The 19,707-nt window shown below is 39.8% G+C and overlaps 1 protein-coding gene across 1 annotated transcript in view; it reads left to right on the forward strand.

The window, feature by feature from the left end:
* The first annotated feature begins 245 nt into the window (after positions 1–245).
* The window catches only part of kif6 (kinesin family member 6), a 72,615-nt gene continuing 53,153 nt past the window's right edge, over positions 246–19,707 (forward strand). Inside the window, exons 1-6 of the mRNA XM_039603015.1 lie at positions 246–404; positions 3,651–3,760; positions 6,259–6,333; positions 13,094–13,241; positions 13,401–13,510; positions 17,505–17,634. Of these exons, the coding sequence (XP_039458949.1) occupies positions 345–404; positions 3,651–3,760; positions 6,259–6,333; positions 13,094–13,241; positions 13,401–13,510; positions 17,505–17,634 (633 nt within the window). The 5' untranslated portion in view covers positions 246–344. The remainder of the gene's footprint in view (positions 405–3,650; positions 3,761–6,258; positions 6,334–13,093; positions 13,242–13,400; positions 13,511–17,504; positions 17,635–19,707) is intronic.

Genomic DNA, 19,707 nt, shown 5'->3' on the forward strand with positions numbered 1-19,707 from the left:
ACACTGTGCACTACAATAACACCTATTCTTAGCCGCCTGACTCTTTGTTTGTGGTTACACTTCTTGTATAACTATCTGAAAAGACCAAGAATTATATATTGTGTTACTGATTCAAAAATGTAAACTGTTTCAAAGTCAAACTAATTAAAACTACCAGTCTGCAAAATTTACTTCAAGGGGCCATCTTCACATGAACACACGATCTTCGTTGGCGGAACACAGTTGCCTAGCAACCAGATACAACAAACTCCTGCCAGCAGGACCGTGATGCTAAAGTTAGCCAGATAGCTACCTGGCTGTAAGGAAAACAAACCGGTTTAGTTTCATTTTACCGGGAGGAAAAAATGGTGAAACAGACGATTCAGATATTCGCTCGCATTAAACCCACCAAGAAAAATGTGGCGGTAAGTGCCTCACAGTAACATTTAGTCCAACACAACTCTGGATATAAACAATAAATATATCTGTGCCACATCCTTATGCTTAAACAAGGCCTTACATTAGATTATCAAGTCTTATCTACTACACTTTTTTTTCACTAACCTAAACCTATATATTACTTTTATATTAGTGGAGTAGAGTCCAATAAATGAACCAGAAAAGAAACAAAACAGTCTGAGAGACCTGGAGAACAACTGAGCGACAGTGTTGTTACTGCACACAGCAGGCAAACTAAAGGAAATCAGAGACTCCAGTAAGGTGGATAGATACAAAGAAAGAAGAAAAAACTCACTGGGTAAGTTTAGTGACATATTTGGGAAGTAGTTTAATCCTTAATCCAGTGATATGACTCGAACTCTCTGTGTAACAGTTCACCTCTGTCAGGTGTAAAAAATAGATAGTATTTTATCTTTAGGTCTAATCTTCTCTATGTAAATCAAAGGGGACTGTGTTTGTGTAATTACATACATATGGATCTATGAAGCTGCTGCGTTAATACATTCAAAATTTTGGATGGAAAAATGTTACAGACATGAGACTGTGCACTGTGGACAAATCAACCACATACATAATGAAATCGGGAAAAGGCCTTATTTATTATTTTTAAAAAATGTTTTAAAAACATAAACAAGATTTTCCAACAGAGATATACTCGCCAAAAATGTTTCAGCCAGAGCAAAATGAAGTCAAAAGAGAAGCATTAACTGGGGTTTCATCTGTTTTAGAATATTAAAACATTTGTGGATATGCACTGAGCAGAAAAATGCATAGATTTCTCCTGATTTCTGTCTTTACTGTATGCAGATGCCTATTACAATTCAGATAACACAGCAGGAAAGATACTAAAACTTAATAACAGTAATACTAAACTTAATAGCAGTAATAGAATAATAATAAGATTTTTACATCTTTGTGTTTCAAACAAATTGTTTAGAACTAGAACTGGTTTTAACTTTCTAGCTGGCACCGTAACAGGCCCAAAGGGTCCAGTTCGGCCCTCTGGATGGCTCTGGAAGTGTAAAAGTAGCAGTGAAATCATGAATTATTCAAGATAATACTTTTGTATTCCTGGTGCAGTGAACCAGAAAGTTTTTTACACTTCCTTTTAGTTTTAGTTCACTATAATAACCTTGAATTGCATGGACTCACCAGTCAAATTTAATAAAGAAAACACTTTTTTTTTCTCACAAAATAGATGAATATATGATAATGATTATGTTTTATAAAAGGAATTAGTACCCAGAAGTTAGGTTGCACTTGTCTGTGTGTATGTTTGTGTTTGTCTTTTATTGACTAGTCTCGTGGGGTGGGGATAAAACTGATCATCACTCTGTTCCCATGTGATTTATGGATCTTGAATCCCCTGCCGGAGGGCACTGGGAGGACAACAGGCTGCTGTTTGGATGAGTTGAGTCCTTTGTGCCTCTCAGTGACTTCCTGAGGCTCAGCTGGGTGCAGGCCAGGCAGCGCTGCTGTGCTGTGCCATTCACACCAGCCTCTCTAGGGCCTCAGCATCCCTGTACCAGGTGGTGAACAGTACCAGGTGGTGCCCTGATGGAAGTCCCTGAGCATGTGAGGCCTCATAGCAAAGGTTGCAAAAACACCTGAAGCTTGTGGGCCTGTTGCAGCTCTATTCCTACCGGAAATCCTATTTGTTCTACACATGTGCAAGAGGGCTTCTTCCTGGTCTTGCCTTTCACAATAAAAGCCTATGACTTGCAGCATAAACAACTGAATAAAAACTACATATAGAAAACGATTCTGTGTTTGGAGTTCTAGCTGTGAAACAGAATATCCAAATATTGTATGTTTAATATTTGGAACTAATGAAACAGTATGTGTAAAGTTTGTTGTTTAGATTAGTTCAGCGCTATATAACAATATTGATGTGAACATAATGCACAGAAATAACTGAAACAACAAACTGCCACAGTGCAAACTGGAGGTCATTGATCCTGAGATCACAGAGACTGATACCCTCCGCATGATACCCTCCAAAGCCCTCTGCAAGTCCACAAAACTCACTAGTTTTTAGAAGGAATTTCCAACGAGGGTGGCTTTTTCAAACATATGGATATAAAAACTCATTATTACAATCATTCTAAGTAATGATGTAATATCTTTATAATCCTTTTGCAGAGAGCTTCAGACTCAGCATCATGAAACATGAAATTATGAGCCAAAAGGTATAATCAGCCAACTCACTTGGAGTTATTTTGCAATAAAGTACACACCTGCTGTGAGATGAATGCCACACACACACACACACATATATATATATGTACACACACATATATTTATATACAGAGATAGATAGATAGATAGATAGATAGATAGATCTAATCCACAAATAAAATGTTTAACTAATTAAAAAGAGTAGGAAATGATAGTCATTGCACTCCTGGGAAAAGCATTTTCTTCTCCTTGTTTTATTGTGTGAGCACAGCAGCTGGTGGAAACAAATAAGCCTATTTCTTTAAGGTTTTCTGTGGCACCCACAGTGAAATGAGAACAGCTACCTCCTAGGGGCTTTTTGAGGTTTGGCACATGGAAGAGGCAGTACTGCAGGCGGAGTGACAGTGAAAAACAATCCAGTTATTTAGGTCTTATCTTTTATTCCTGCAACCTCAGGGACTTGTAATTGCATCAGTGTCCATTGGAAACATATGCCAGAACATATGTCGAAGCTCGAAGCTGAAAAGCGAATGGTGGGAGTGTTTAGGCTGACCCGACTGACCTCACTTTAAATGCTCTGTATTGGTTTAATGTTGTGCCGTTTTTCCTCGCCTCCCCTGAGGCAGGGCTTTGGCTTCAGCTTGGGTTAGTAGAGGTGATTTTGCAGGGCTTGCCAACACTATATGCTGATCATGATTGCTTGTTCAGTTCTATTTGTTTCCACAGGATATGAGCGCCATAAACTCCATCCTTTCATTTTCAGGGCTTGCAATACCCAAGCCACAAAATGTCTAAACTTATATTTTAGACCTAACATGATATATTGTCTTTGTGTTTAACTTGGGCCGCATGTATGACTCCACATACCATAACAGCATGCACACTGAAACATATAGAAGACTATGAATTCCTGTGTGGAACATAGCTGCCTGTGCTTATAATCCAACTGCATAGTCCTGTGGTATTATATGGAAGTCTTTAGGCCTTCCTCTGCTCTATAAAACTGACTCTGCTGTTGTCTCTGGCTCCCTCAGGTGTACTCTGTGGACAATGAGAACCAGACAGGTGCCTCTCTGGAGTTTTTTGTGCCCAAGGACCTGGCTGATGGCTTTGTTAACAACAAGAGAGAATGCTACAACTTCAGGTATGTGACAGCCAGAGATCAACAGGTATTGTTTAGGGTCTTTCTTTGAACAAGAATGGGTGAAGTGCTAAGTTATTAAATAAGGCTAAATAGCTTGTTTAGGAAGCTGCATTTATAGACACAGAAACCTGCTGCTTAGTGCTAAGTAAAATCCAAGTGTGCCCTGGGTGACTCTAAGTACAACTAACAAATGCAACCCATGTTATTTGTCATGTAGTTGCATTAAAAGGCACGACCAGCGCAAATAGCACAAATCGAGAGGTCAGTTCAGTGAAGCTTAGAGAGCTAAAAAAATGAATGTAGCCACCCTGACATCACCTGTCTTTGTGCTTTGAAACTGGATGTGATAAAGGAGGGGCGAATCTGCTCACCCTTTGCAAAAATAGGCGCACTTTGTGCTCATAAAATAGCGACTTGTCAATCATACGTGACTCTACTGGGTGTATAGCCCATAAGGCTTGAAACTAGCAAGTAAAACCATGAGGAAATAGTTTATTGATGTCATTGGAAAAAAATCCAGCCAAAGCCTTTTTTCACAGACTACAATATATTTTACAACCAGAGGAGTCACCCCCTGCTGGACATTAGAAAGAATGCAGGCTTGACACACTTCACTTTTCAGACCCAAAAGCGCAAACCAAAAAATTTCCATCTTTCATATGCAGTCTATGGCCATATCGACCTTTTAGCTCCTAATACTGCAAATTTTTTAAAAGAACTAGACCCCTGTTTTCAATACCATAAAATCTGTACCAAATCAAATATGCAGATCCATAAGCAGAGGCAGCCCAATGGAAAATAACAGTGGAGGCAAAAGTACATATCTACTTGTAAAAAAAACATTAAAGCTATGACATAGAGAGTTTATTGCTGCTATAACGCTGGCAATTTAACATTGGAGACTATGGGGTTCAGCCTCAAGGGGACATTAGAAGACCTGGAGAGTTTGTCATTTCCACAGTGGCTTCATTTTTAAACGTAGACATTACTGCTTGGTTGTGTCTGTAATAAAAGTCAAATAAGCTACAGTCTGAAGTAAGAGCATGACATTAAAAATGTCCAAGAAGAAAAAAAATTGAAATAGATCGTGTGAATAAAGACAACACACAGAATTCAAGCTCTTAATGTTGCACAAGAACTTTCCCGTGAATAATTCATCCCCCAGTCCTGTCAGTGAAGAGCCAGAACATCTGTTTAATGCTGGTAGTGAAAGCTGCAGCCTTATATACCCTCTGGGCAGGGCTCATGCCACGCTTCCAAGCCCTAAATTCACAGTTGGGGAGTCAGACAGCACTGGACACTCAGAAGCCTTGAAAACCACACAGTCTTATAATAGCCTGTGGAGGTTCCCTTGTGCCCTTATAGAAATAAAATTTCCACATTTAACAACCTTCCTGGGCGGATTCCTCGCTTCATCTCTCTCATCTTACTGTGGGATAAAACATGACGGGCTGTGACTACTTTAGAAAACAGAATGACCAAACTCCTCCTCTTCCACTCAGGAAACTAAATTCTTGCTGCTTTTTGTGCTTATTCAGTTCTGCTGTGGGTACATGACCCCAGATGTACCAGCAACATATACAGCACAAGTTCCTGCTTTCTTGTGTTTGTGTTTCTGTTGTCACATTTACATATTTCAGATTATTATTTTTTTTATATTAGTCAACAATATATATACAAAATGCTGGTTTCATTTATTAAGAGAGAAAAAGCTATCTGAATGTACCTGTGCCTGTTTGCTTCAGGGCACGGAATTCAAGGTTTCAGCAATTATGGCAAGTCGTAGAGAAGCAACAAAGCAGCAGTTCTTTTTATGAAATGTTGTGCTCCTTTTACATCAGATGTAACAGCACAAAAGGTTTGGCATTTCTCTCGTCAGTCCACAGAATGTTTTTCCAAAAGTCTCTGGGATCATCAGGATGTGCTTTGGCAAATGTCAGACGAGTCTTTGTGTTCTTTGTGGTCAGCAGTAGTTTTCGCCTTTTCCATGGAGGCCATTTTTGCACAGTCTCTTGCTTATTGTTGAATTATGACCTTAGCTCAGGCAAGTGAGGCTTGCAGTTCTTATAATAATGATCTGGGTTCTTTTGTGACCTCCTGGGTGAGTCATCGATTTTGAGTAATTTTGGTAGGATGGCCAATCCTGGGATGGTTCATCTCTGTTTTAAGTTTTCTTCCGACTTATAGATAGCCTACTTCACTTTGTCAGACAACTTCTATTTAAGTGATTTCTTAATTCAACAAGTCGGGCAGTAATCAGGCCTGTGAGTGGTTAGTGAAATTGAATTTAACTTTCCCAAAAACTGTGATTAATCAGATAAATTTATGATCTAACAAAGGTTTGGATAATTGTCTTCCCCTTACTTAGATCTCAGGAAGACAAATAGTTTTTTCACAACTCTGCCTATATTAGACTCGGGGTTAAACAGTGGATTAAATATCTGTTTTGTCAAGTGTATTATGGTGGTAACACCTTTTTTACCTCTCACTTTTTTCAGGTTCCAGAAAGTGTTCGATCGGGTCGCCAAACAAGAAGAGATATTTGAAAACATCACCAAACCAGTTGCAGACAGGTAAACTCTAAGTGGACGTGGCACTCTAAAGAAAGTTATTAAAGGTTAATTAGGTAATTATTTTAATGTATATTTTTTTTTCCTACTATGTTATTTACAGACTGTAAATTAACCTACAAAAGTGAGACCTTCTTTGGCACTCTAAGTGAGAAGATATCAGCAGGATATTCACTTCATGGAGGGATTGTTTGGTTTTTTGGAACAAATCCAATCACACGCTGTTTTTCTTTTACCTAATCTTAACCAACAGTAGCTTGCCTGCTAACATACACAAATTTCAAGTTATCTCACAAAGCAACATACTTCCTTGAATGGATAAAGTTGGCTGAATTGACCATTTTCAAATGATTTTATGTGCTAATATTGTGAAATAACTAAACCATCAGGTTAATGTAGTGTAGCTACGTTACAACATCTTGCTTATCTATCTATTGCTATATAATCATATGAAAATGCTGATTGCCAGCAAGGATCAGTTTTTTAATTCTCATATTTTCAAGCTGTTGTAGCGCCACTGTCGCTCTACTCAAGAATTTCTGTGTCTCTGTGCTGAGAAATCATTGTAACACTGGTAAAAAACTGACCCGATTATACCCCTCTTCATTATGCCCGTCTTCTTATTCTTTGTTTGATGTCACATTTGGTGCATGCTGCTGTTTGTGAAAGTGACAGGATGAACTAGGTGTTAATCACTTAATGGTACAAAGCAACGGTATATAGCATTTATATTGCAATGGCAGTCAACAAGGCGGCAGTTAGATAGTTGTAACTTGGCATCTATCTGGTATTCATATCTTCATCGTGTCCAAGTAGACTTTGTTGTCATTTTACCATTGCGCTGATATACAAGTATGCAGTATATAGCATACAGCTAACTTTGAAACCGCAGCCATCGCTGTCCACCTGTCCTATGCAGTGTTCCTCTCTGCACACTCAGACCACACAGGCTTCAGCGGGCCTTGTTGACAGGAAGTGAGTAGGGCTTAAGATGTAAATGAAGGGTGTCTGTGATTTTTGGCATGCTTTACATACTTAAACCACTAAGTGGATGGAACTGGCAGGCAAGATGGCACACGGTGCCGTCATGAATGTGAGAGCATTTTCAAGCCACAGTACAGAGCTTTACTGTAAACTGTAGCTGATTCATTTTCATTTTGACTCCAATGTTGAAGACAAGATTCATAGAACAAGGCATTTGTCAGCAGAGCTAATTATTTTACCTGCACTATTCAATTCCCTTGGATTAATTAGCGATTACCGTTTTAGGTTCAGCTATTTTAGTAGCCAAGGTAACTCAAATCGTGTAGCCTGAAACAACCTAGAGTAAGGTTACCTTAAGTGGAGGTCAAATGCTAATCCAGTAAGCTAATATACATTCCAATAACTTCTTAAAAATAAAGCTTAAGTAGCAGAACAGAGTAGAGCCCGACAAGTATAGGATTTTTAAGACTGATACATGGTATCAGCTGAATTTTTTTTCAGACACACACATAAACCCATGTCTGATTTTGACCGAATATTTTTTTATGTGTTGTTATTTGTGAGTTCTAAGATAGTACTACATAGTAAGACTATGTAGTATATGTACAATGTACGTGTACAGTAAGAGACACTTATTATATGAATGTTATTGAGTATTTTTGTAAAAAAAAAATAAAAGGTGTATTTAAAAATGTACTTTGATACCATTTTTAAAGGATAGTAGTCGTAAGTATTAAGGCTTAGATAAAGTAACTGATAAAGAAAGAAGAAAAACAGCTAAATAGAAGTCAGTAAAAATAAAATAACTGGAAAAAAAGGATTATCTCATATCAGGCTTTAATTTAAAAAACGATCATGCATTCATGAAATAACCCTATTTGTTGACTTTATAGACCATTTTGTCATCTCCCACAGTGCAGAATGGTACCTCAGTGATAAACTGCAGTTTCTTGCTCCTTTAAGACCTCTAAATACACGCTGTGTCTTACAGAGCTTTACCCCCTGCCCGCGCTGACATTCAACACAGAAAAACAGCACACAAGATGGAATTTACTTGGAATTTCCTGTCATCAAATGCAAGTTATGCTGCTGTTATTGTTATGTGAACAAGATTCTTCCTCTCCTTGTCGAACCCTGTCCTGTCTCAGTTTAATTCCTACCATCACTGGTCTTAATCACAATAGAAGCTATTTATGGACTCCCACAAGTGCTTTGAATTATCTTTGCCATTAGCAGACATATAAACAGCACAGTCAGATGTCTGGATTGGTTGACTAAGGATGTGGATGTATTTGACCTGACTCACGCAGGTTATTAGGTTGCTCTCCCCACGCAACCTTTCGACAGTTTCCTCTATGTTCTTGCATATGGTAAAAATCAAGTTAAAAAGTTGCAGTCACAGCCTGACTTTGTGTTGCTGTATCAGTTTCAGGTTAGCATCTTTTAGTTGTTTAGTCTTTAATTTGATGTTGGCAACACCCCTCGGCAGTTATTTTGGGTTAAGTTGACTGCCCTCCATTCCTGAATGAATAGGTGGAGAACCAGTTGGCAATTTAAGTGATCGCTGGGACATAAAATTGTATCAATAACATAAAAAAAGATTTAAAAACTTTTTTCCCAGCTAATGTGACTTGCTGGCTTTTACAAGTATGCAAAAAAACACAAAGAATCATCTCAATCTATCAGTCAGTATTCTTTCCATATATGTAAACCTACAGATGTATATTCCACTGAGCTAAATGGTAATGTTAATAGAAAAAGGCCATCTACCCAGGAAGCTAGCATTGATGTGGTGACCAACGACCACAGAAAGTAAAGTCAATGTCATTAATCAGTTCAGACCACAGTGCAAAATAAGTTTGCACAATTATTAAAATTAAATTACAATTTTAATCCACCGCAATTAAATTATTAAAAAAAACTCAAAATGTGTGCCTTGCCAATAAAATTCAAACTAAAAACAAATAAAGTGCTCCCCCAATTACCGCCTGACAACGTGCCTGTCTATCTCAGTCACAGCTCTTCCCTGTGAAGCTTGACATTTTCTGGATCTCGAAGAGTAACACTATGCTTAATACAACAGATAACAGACCATCAAAAGAAAAGTCAAATGTCGAGCAAGCCAGCAGGCGATGCGGTTGTCCCTGAAAACACATCATGGTCTGTTTTCCAAAGGAACACAAGTAACTTCAACTAATTGAAAACACAACATAAACGGCAGCATAATGAATGCATGAAGGCTGAGCAAGACAGCACAATGGTTGCTAATATAAATTACTAACATCAACTCAGACGTACATAAAAGTATGTCTGAGCAGCATGTGAGCATCCAGTGCACAAGCACATTACAAACACATTGGATTTGACTAAAAACAGGTGTCCAGTAAACATAATGAGTAATGCAGGCTTCAGAAAAATGCTGCTGCACATCAGTCTTGGAAAGGTTATAATGCCATTTCCAAAGTCTATCATTTTACAGTGAGAAAGATTATTCACAAGTGGAAAACATTCAAGACACTGGACAACCCCAGGCTCAGCTTCTTGTTTTGCTTAGAGAAACCGCACAAAGCTGATTCAGACTGTACAGATATCAGTTAGTTGAATGTTAAAGTTCATGGAAGTACACTGAACAACACTGAACAAGTATGTGTTGTTTGGAAGGGAGAAAGCGTCTTTTCTCTAAAAAGAAGATGGCAGGTTTAGGTTTGCAAAGTTCCATCTGAACAGATCTGAAAATATCTTGGAATTGAAAAAGGTTTTACTTGTTTGTTGTTTTTTTTACTGTAGTAGTAGAAACTATCATGTTCCCTTTCTGTGTCCCCAGTCAGTCATGTTCCCATTGCTGTTTCTCCCCCAGCCTAAGTGTTAAGCCCACGTGTTTGAATCCTCATCTTCATATTTGTCATGCTTCCTGTTTTATTTTGATAGTCCCATGTTCTGTGTTGAGGGTATTTAGTTTTGCTTCCTCCCTGTCTCGTTATGTCAGATTAGTTCCAGCTGTGTTTCCCTCCTGTTGCACATTCCCTCGTTACTTTCTGTGTATATATTTTGTTAGTTTCCCTTTGTTTGTTGTTTGGTCGTCTGTTTGTCATGTGTCAAGCTCAGGTCCCCCCATGTTAGTTTTGTGTTTGTTTTCTCCTGCCTTTCGTTTTTTTTTTTGCTTCCCAGTTTCTAATAAACAGCTCACTCTTCGTGGAAATCATGTTTTGTTTTCGCGTGTCTGCTTTTGGGTCCACACTTCAACCTTTAAGCTGATAGTCATGGTTAAAACAATGAATGGTATTTAAGAAATGGTGATCAGTTGTTTAAAAGGAGTTGAGCTGAATTGAGTTGGGATCTGACCCTCTTTGTGACCTGTTGTGGTGACAAACATAAGTTAGATCTGCAAAAGCACTACATATCTTCTGAACTTATTCTGTTTCATTCAGGAATTTGCAGCAGTTTTGCTGTTGCTGCACTAAAACTCAGCTGCCTATCATCTCGGCTAGCAGTAACTGTCAGGTTGCTGTTTTGGTTGGTGCTCTGTCATACTTGGCACACTTCAAGTTTAGCCAAAAGCTCTAACTCGTTTACTTGCACTAAAGTCTGTGTCTGTGCTGTGGTGTAACTGGAACCAGTTATTTCAACTCCAGCACAGTAGTTTAAAAACAAACCAGCATTAATAGCTCCACAAGGGGACGAGCCATTGAAATGATGTCGTGCTGGCACGTCAAACCCTCTATCAGGACAGTGATCTATTTCACAAAGCTGTGAAACCTGCTGTTGAAGTTCAGTTAGGGTCTCTTCAGTTTTATCTTTGCACCTGAAGAGGTTGGACACACAGCATTTAAACAACAGAAAGGATCTTTTGAGCGATCACTCTCCAATCTCCAGGAAAGTTGAGGTGTAAACAGGAACAAGCATTGGGAAACACCCAAGCCTCAGTGGCAGGGCCCAGGCCGCATCATTAGTACTGACATTAAGCTAAACACTGAGCCTGTGTCTTTTTCCCCCGCCTGCCAATCACTTCCATGACTCACAGTAGATTAAATGGACGCCCGTTGGCTGACCAACCAACCGCCGTTCTCATAAGTGGACCCAGTGTTTTATTTTAACTGAGATGCAGTTTTTTCCCTCGCCCTTTTCGTACAGGGTGTGGAACACAGGGAAGGAAACCCACACGCTGCTCAAACCCTGGCTCGCCTACACCATTAGAATAAGTGCGAGGCTTAAGTTCGTTTATAATTCATCTCGAAAAATATAGTGTAAAGATATCCTTTTTCCTCGCTATTGGCAGAGTCAGGAGCACACAGGATACCCACACCTTTGATCCAAGCTCGCGTGTCAGAGGCCCCTCTGTCATTTTACCATTACTAGCTGGTTTATTTCCAAGAAGACACAAAGTTTGTTTTGCCTATAAATTTTGTCTCATGTGAGCTCTATCATTTTTAGAAGTTCATTTCATTCAGACAGAGCTGAATACCATTGGTTTCCATGACCCTGAGCACGTGCAGAAGGACATTTCTGTGCCAAACCAAAATTTACCGGACCTGCTACAGCTGAGTGGTTTTGGGCTCTTTCTGTCACTCCAACACATTCCTCCTTCACCGGCAGATATCTGTCGCCATCGCAGTTCTCTGCTCGCCGTCGCCATCCGTTCCTGTGGATTTGGAGTGTCACATTCAATTAACAAAGGCCTCTGGTGTCTGCTAAAGAGTACAGTCAATGGTCTTTTTCAGTTTTAAAATGCTGATGTCATTGGCGGCATATGAGCAAGAACTGGTGACATTTAGGGAAGTCGAACCCAATCCAGTTTTATTTATAGGACCAAAACAGTACAGCAAAGCAAAGTAATGAAAATGACAAGAAATAAAAGGCAAGAAGACACCACTCTCATTCTAACTTAAAAGGCAAGGAGCAAAAAATGAGGGGATCATCTAATGTGGGAAGTCAGATAATTCCAAAATCTAAGGACTGTGGCTGAAAAAACTCTTACCTCTAGTTTTGAGTCAAGCTTCAGCGACTGCAAGGAGCAGCTGGTCCACTGACCTCACCGACCTCAATGGGACTTTTGCAGTCAGCAGCTTACATTTGTAAGTTGGTGCTGATCTATTAAAAGTTATAAAAACAAATAATAAAACTTAAACTGGGCCCTAAAATTAATGGGAAAACAGTGGCAGGAAGCCACGATGGAGTAAATGTTACTCATGTTTGTGTGTACCCGTTAAAAGATAAGCATAACTGTGAGCATTACTGAGGTTCCGTACTGCTGATATTATGTACAGCTGCAAAGGGCCCAGGTCCAAGAGAGGCGCAACACAGCCACATCTGGAAGTGAAAACAATAACCTCAGTTTACTAAAATTTTAAAAAATTTAAGGCCATCAGAATTAGAAACATCCACATTTGGCCAAGTTGTGCACACAGACAAGGAATTTGAGTTCAGTTCACTTTTCTGTTCTGCACTGGGTACCAAGCCCTCGATGTGAATGACGGCCTTCATATTCATCACATGAAGAATCTATTGGGAGATTGTAGAGCGCACTGTCCACCACTATCATGTGTTTTGAAAGAATATATTCAATGCCAAGGAGCTTTCTTTTACTTTAATTTGTCACCTGAGTTTATGTATTCGTGTGCCTTTAACTTTTAGAGCAAGGAGTCAAACACAACTCGAAAAGTATAAACATGGCATTAGTAATAGATATTTATTGGTTCCTTTACAGGGTAGTACTTTTATTTTGTCACTATAGCTTGAATTATTCATGAAAACTGTGCTAATAATGTGGGTGTCTTTGCAGTGTGTTGGCTGGATATAATGGCACCGTATTTGCATACGGCCAGACGGGAAGCGGGAAGACCTTTACCATCACAGGAGGGGCTGAGCGGTACAGTGATCGTGGGATTATTCCTCGCACCCTTTCCTACCTATATGAACGGTTCAGCCAGGTCAGCAAACTGTTGTTCATCTGCCTGTTTTTCAGTTGATTATGTACAGAACATAACAATCATCTTCTTTTCTTCAGAGTACTTATTATTATTATTATTAGCTTCAGAAAAATGTCAAAAATATGTAAATCTTTTATGTGATTTATTGGTGCTCCACAGGACAGCAGCATGGTTTATACCACACATATCTCTTATCTGGAGATCTACAATGAGACGGGATACGACCTTCTGGATTCCCGACATGAAGCATCTCGACTGGAAGACCTACCGTCAGTGCCCATTTTCTTATTTTTAAGCTGTTGCACATGTCAACAACTAGGGTCATGTGGTGTATATTTTACCTTTAATTTCATGATAAATACACATATTATAAAGTTGTGAAGTCCACTAACTGCTGGGTTGATTATCCTCCTAAACACTTGCGGTTTTAGCCACCTCAGCCTGGCTCACAGTTATTGTGTGGTGAAATATGGAGACTCTGGTGTTTAGCAGCCCACTATGAACTGCCAGCTGACATAATGAGGCTGTGGGACAGCAATGGATGTGGTCAACCTGGTGGCAGACTGCAGGAGAGCAAAAGAGTCGTGTGGATAAATAGTTTTTCAAAGCTGGTCATTGCAGCTGGTCTTTTTTTGTCCATCTGCCTCTTGTTTGCAGTGTTTCATGGGCTCTTTTGTTGCTTTACTCAGAGCCGTTTTCTTGTTTGTTCGTTCCTTTCCATCGTGATCCTCTTTTTTACTTTGCGTCCATCTTTCTTTGCAATCATAATTTCCGTCTGTCTAGACGCTGGTCTGGGCATTTAATCTTTTGCCTATTGTGTTTGTGTCACACACAATATTTATATTCATTCACTTTATTTTACCTTTAGTGGGGCCTTCTGGGGTATTACCATTGAACCCAATGATAGGACTTATCAGTAGTTGTGACAATATTGTACCTGGCTCATTCCATGTAAATTGAAGCACATTGTCAGGGACTAGGTATGCGACCCAGTATCCTCTCTTTAGTTTGTATTTTCTCTCCTCTGTGTCCCTCTCTTGCTCCCTCTCTCTGTCTCTTGTGTCAAGCTTGCATGTCCCAGTTCATGTCTCGCCATGTTTCCTCTTTTATTTTGAAAGTCTTCTGTTTCCATGTTCAGTGTGTTTAATTTTGCTTCCCCTGTGGCGTCTTGTTCATTTCTGTCAGAGTTGTCTCCCCAGGTGTGTCCACTTCCCTCATTACCCTTCTGTGTATCTAAGTCTTCTGTCTTCCTCTGTTCATTCTTGGGTCGTCTGTTTACTTCATGTCAAGTCAGGTCAGGTTACAGAGTCTTGCTTTCTACTGTTCATGTTCACGTCAGGTTTAGTTTACTTCATCTCCATGTTTCGCATGTTCCTGTTCAATTTCATGTTCTTGTTGTCATAGCTGTTTAGCTGCTCCCAGTTATTTTCTAGTTTAGTTGTGTCCCAGTACGTTTTGCTTTGTTTGCCGTTTTTGATATCAGCCATAACAAAGGCTCGCTGTGTCTGCTTATGGGTCTGCTCTGCAAACACAGCAGCAACCTGGTACACGTTTCTTTTCTTTTTGTTTTTTGTTTTGTTTTTATTGTTTATTTTATTTTATTTTCAGTCGTTATATACGGGACAGACATGACTCGGGGTAGGGAAAGGGAGAAAGAAAGAGAGGGAGGGAAAGAAAAACAGCGGGGAAGAGGAACGGCGATAAAGGGCACAAAGCAAAGAAGAGGTGGGGGGACAAAAAATACATATATATATATCAATCACCTGGATCACCTGTTGAGAGAGGGAAAAAAAGAAGAGAAAACAAGCAAAAAAGAGAGCAATATAATAAACAACATCATCGCAATAATCTATGTGTATATAACAGTAAATACTAAATATTGGATATTATTGTGCAGCATGTAAGATCGACAGCGCAGTGTGCTTTGAGGTAGCAGCCAAAAAGGGTGTGGTTTGTATCTGTGAGCACCCGTGTGTAAACCTGTGAGCATGAGCGCGCTTGTATTCAAAAGGTTCCTTCATGTAACGATTTCGTTAGAGGGTGTGGGGGGCCATAGCCCCGTCCTCCAGGGCATGAAGCAGGTATGGAGGAAATCCAGACTCCAGACATCCAGAGACCCTCAGAGCACAAGAGACCAAGGAAGACCAATGGAGGGGCAACCGTGCCACTCTCCCAGAAAGAGCTGAGGAGAGCCCCAGATGAGGGGTCACTCAGGAGCCGCGGAGCAGAAGCTAGAGGGGGTTGCAGTGACGTGCCCGTGAGCTCCGCCGGCAGCCAGCTGTGCCAGAGGGGACACATGTTTCAAAAGATCACCTCAGAATGAATTCTTTTTTTATTTACAATAAATATAGTATATTTAATAAAGGCATGGAAGAGATTACTGTCTTGAAAATTTTCTGTTATAGGCATTCATGGTAGATAGGGATCGGTTGAATGTTTTGTTTTTTTATTTGTATTTACCAGCATTTTCAAGCCCTCATAACCCAATAAGTATGGGTGATCCCCTTGAAGTTGTCTGGTTCTAGTTTTTAACAATCTTTCTATGACATTTGGTATGATAGGATATATCCTAGATTCAGTAGAAAACTGTACCAATTAAGTGTCCATGACAGTTACAGAAACGGGCATTGGTACCTTGGGTGCTTTCTATGTTTTTACTGAAGAAACTTAAATGGGAATTTAAATGGGGATGACGGTGTACAAAAGTACGGAGACGGAAAGAAACAACTCATGATCCAAAGCATTCCATATCATCTGTCACACATGGTGGAGGCAATATTATGGCACTGGCATGCCACTGCAGCGGAGTGTTTATTGATGATGTGACTCCTGATAGAAGTAGCAGGATGGATTCTGAAATGTACAGGTCTATGCTCTTCTCAGATTCAGCCAAATGCTGCAATCTGATTGGACAATGCAAATGGTCCAAAGCAAAGTAGAAAAGCTACCCAAGAGTTTCTCAAGGCAAAGAAATGTGATGCTATTCAAAGGCCAAGACAATCACCTGATCGAACATGCTTTTCAGTTATTCGTTTCAAAACTGAATGCAGAAAGATCCACATACAACAGGTAACTGAGGATGGCTGCAGTAAAGGTTCGGCAGAGCAGCTGATTTCACCGGCTTTATGTATGTAACTTACATTTTACTTTAAATTAAATTTCATGCAACTTACGGCAAAACTATTATTTTTTGCTACCTTGGACTGAAAACAGTCGGTCTTGTGCTTTTGCAACTTAAAATCTAGAACAATCAAGGCAAATGTGTTCCTACATGTTCCTTTTTTTCTCAGAAAAGTCAAGTAATTAGGTTATACCCATGTAGAGTATACCTGTAGAGACAGAAATGGACTTTTACTGTCACCTCCGTTTCTGAGAGTGTTATCCAGTATTTTCATGTACTTGCTCGATTTAGGTTTCTCCTCTCCATTCACAGAGAATCCAGCTCAAGGTTTAGATACCCACAAATCACAGTCTTCTGGAAATAGACAGTGCCCGTCGTTAACTGTGCTCTGGCCACACTTGCTGATTCAAGGAGAAGCTGTGGCACTGACTGATGTCTCTCTTTCACTGCCTACAGTACCCCATTCTCTTCTTTATTTATTATTTCCATCACATACTCAGTTTTCCACCCTCTCGATGCCAGAAGTCTGCAAATTACCTTAATCCATTCTCGGTTTTTGTAAAAATACAATAAACATTTATATTTCGGGTTGGCGTGGCTGTTTAGGAAAACAACCCTGCCAGGCCACAGCTTTTAATCACATTAAGATTAATTCTGTTTTATCAAACCACCTCAATTGCCTACACATGTTAGTATAATTATCTGCATGTGTTCGCGATTCATTCCACCCTCTTTGACATGTCAGTCTAGTAGCCATACTGTCACAGCCCCTGTGGCGGGATGGAAATAATGTGGTGAGATCACAGGGGTTCCTTAAGTGCACCGTATTTCAAAGGGTGCCTGATGTGGGCAAGAACCAATCACCTGTTTGTTTTTAAAAGCAAGCCCTGTCTGTTATCAAATCATGAACTCCCAGATAGATAAAGCACAAACTGGGTTGCAGCCCACACTGACATGCATGTGTGGTTTGTTTGGATTCAGAGCTGAGCGACGCCTGGTAAAGAGAGGGAAATGGATGACATAACTCAGATAATTCTTTTTTTGTAATTGCTTTGCTTGGAATGATTGGGTGTTTTGCCTGATTTCTGGTCATTTGTCTTTGATAATTCCTCCCAACAAAGATTCTTTTTCTATTTTTTCAGAAAAGTAATGATTATGGAGGATCAAGACCAAAACATCCATCTGAGAAACCTGTCTCTGCAGCAGTCAGCGAGCGAGGAGGAGGCTCTGAATCTACTCTTCCTTGGTGACACCAATCGTATGATCGCTGAAGTAAGAGCAAAAAGGGAAATAAAGGCTTCTGCTGTTCAATTTACATGCAATGAAAGCAGTGTTAAGAATTAGGATTGTAGGCAGCATACAAAAATATCACTAACCACTACCGGGGTAAGCAGCATAAAAGGCATTTTTTGTCCACAAATGCAACATGCCTTCTAAAAGGTACCTTAAGACCCATCTAAAATATTATTTTGGTCCCATGTGGTCCTTTTTACCGTGTTTTTTCCCCAGTAAAACCAAGCATTCTCTCTGTAATTTATGTTTATGTTGTGGTGTTGTTTTTTTCCACACTCAGACGCCCAGACTCCCCACGCTGATGAGACATGCGGTGGGTCAGCTTTTGCTTTGCAACCTGAGCTTTGGAGCAAAAGGCTGATCTCACCTCGTTTGCTCGTGTCGGTAATTTGTAAGTAAATAGCAGACAGTAAAAGTGAACAGGATAATCAGGTTTCAAACAGGCAGACTCTTTAGTCTTAATGAGAATGTTGAAGCCGTTTTTTTGTGTGTGGCTGTGATGCTATCATGAAACTAAACCAAAGTAAAAAAATATAGTAGATGTTTCAGGATCTAAGCTGGAGTTTCTGGAATTTTTTAATATGAACATTAAATAATCCAGTTATTCCATTGAGCCTCATCTAGACAACACAAACATGTGAGACAGAGAAAGCAGCACCCAAGGTATTTAAAAACCACGAAACAAGCAAAAGGTTCTGCAATAAGGACATTAAGAATTCAGAGGAATTAAAAATATGAGGGGAGAAAAAAAACTAGAAACAATGAAAATACAGTTCAGTACAACACCTGCTCGACTATGACAAGAACAAGTCCATTTGGCAACAGACAAGGTTAAACATAAGAGTCTAGTAATACGATGGACAGAATACTTGATCACAGGTGAGGCCAATTCAGCAGAGGTTATGTTAATGGCGGTGGGACAATCACAAAGAGTGGAAAACAACTCTGTATGCGATGACATCTTTCCGTGATCCCCCCAGTGTCAGAGCCTGGACCCTGAACAATATTACATTTGTTTTGCATCTGTTTGGTTGACACGCTTCCTATGTCGATTGCTGTGAAACCTTCAGGGATATTTCAGTGTAAACACATTCTCAGAAGTTTCATTATAAAACTTTTAAAGGGTTGCGCTGTGCAGCAGGGGAGACCCCACCGCTGTCCACCCACATTCAGACTTTTGTTGACTCGTCCTCTTTGGGACTTCATCACAGGAAGGTTTCTCTTGAGCCTGAAGCAAACAAAGAACCCTCTACATGGTCAAATGGTCTCTGCCAGAATCAGCACTCAAGTCCTTGCTCCATGCAGACCCTCCAATAAAGTTAAAAGCAATACTTTCTTTCTTCTGTTACTCCCAGCCATGTGGCTAATAGATGACACATCGGATCACATCGCACTCCGCAGGCAGTGAGCTCACTCGGTTTGAGACTTTACAATCCCCTCCACAGCTTTATTGAACAGGACTTTAAAAAAAACGCACCTTAGCTTCACAAAGAAAGGTTTCCTCTCATTTGCTCTTTTCTGTTTCGGCTTCACATCGATGTCGGACTTAGACCTCTCCCCTTCTTCTCTCAGATTTCCTCTTGAACTTATGGGGGTGAGTTGGGTGCATAGAACCAGAATAGAATCCAATCAGAATCAAAATTATTTACAAGTTTGTACACAAATAGCCAAATTTCAGCTTCCCTCTCAGTATTTTGGATCAGCATCTCTATATATTCAGCAGTTTTTAGCACCACTTTCTGTTGATCTCCTGCGACACTGTGTGTGGTTAGTGTGAGGTCCTCATAAGGTCAGCACGTGGTCAATGTAGAATACAGGAGAATAAATGACATGACTCCATTGAAGACAACTTGTACTTTACTGATGTTACTTCATAGTTTATATGTTTTGAACTGGGATATTTTCCCCTGTGGACACATTGTTTATAACTATTAATATCCATGGTGTCCCAGGTGTGCCTGCATGCTTATATGCTAAGTTACTCTATTACTTCTGGAACTATGATCCATCTGTTCATCCATCCAACCTATCATCTATCCATTTTCTTCCTGT

The sequence above is a fragment of the Oreochromis aureus genome, linkage group 19 (genome assembly GCF_013358895.1).
Source record: "Oreochromis aureus strain Israel breed Guangdong linkage group 19, ZZ_aureus, whole genome shotgun sequence".
In the NCBI taxonomy this organism is placed as follows: Eukaryota; Metazoa; Chordata; class Actinopteri; order Cichliformes; family Cichlidae; genus Oreochromis; species Oreochromis aureus.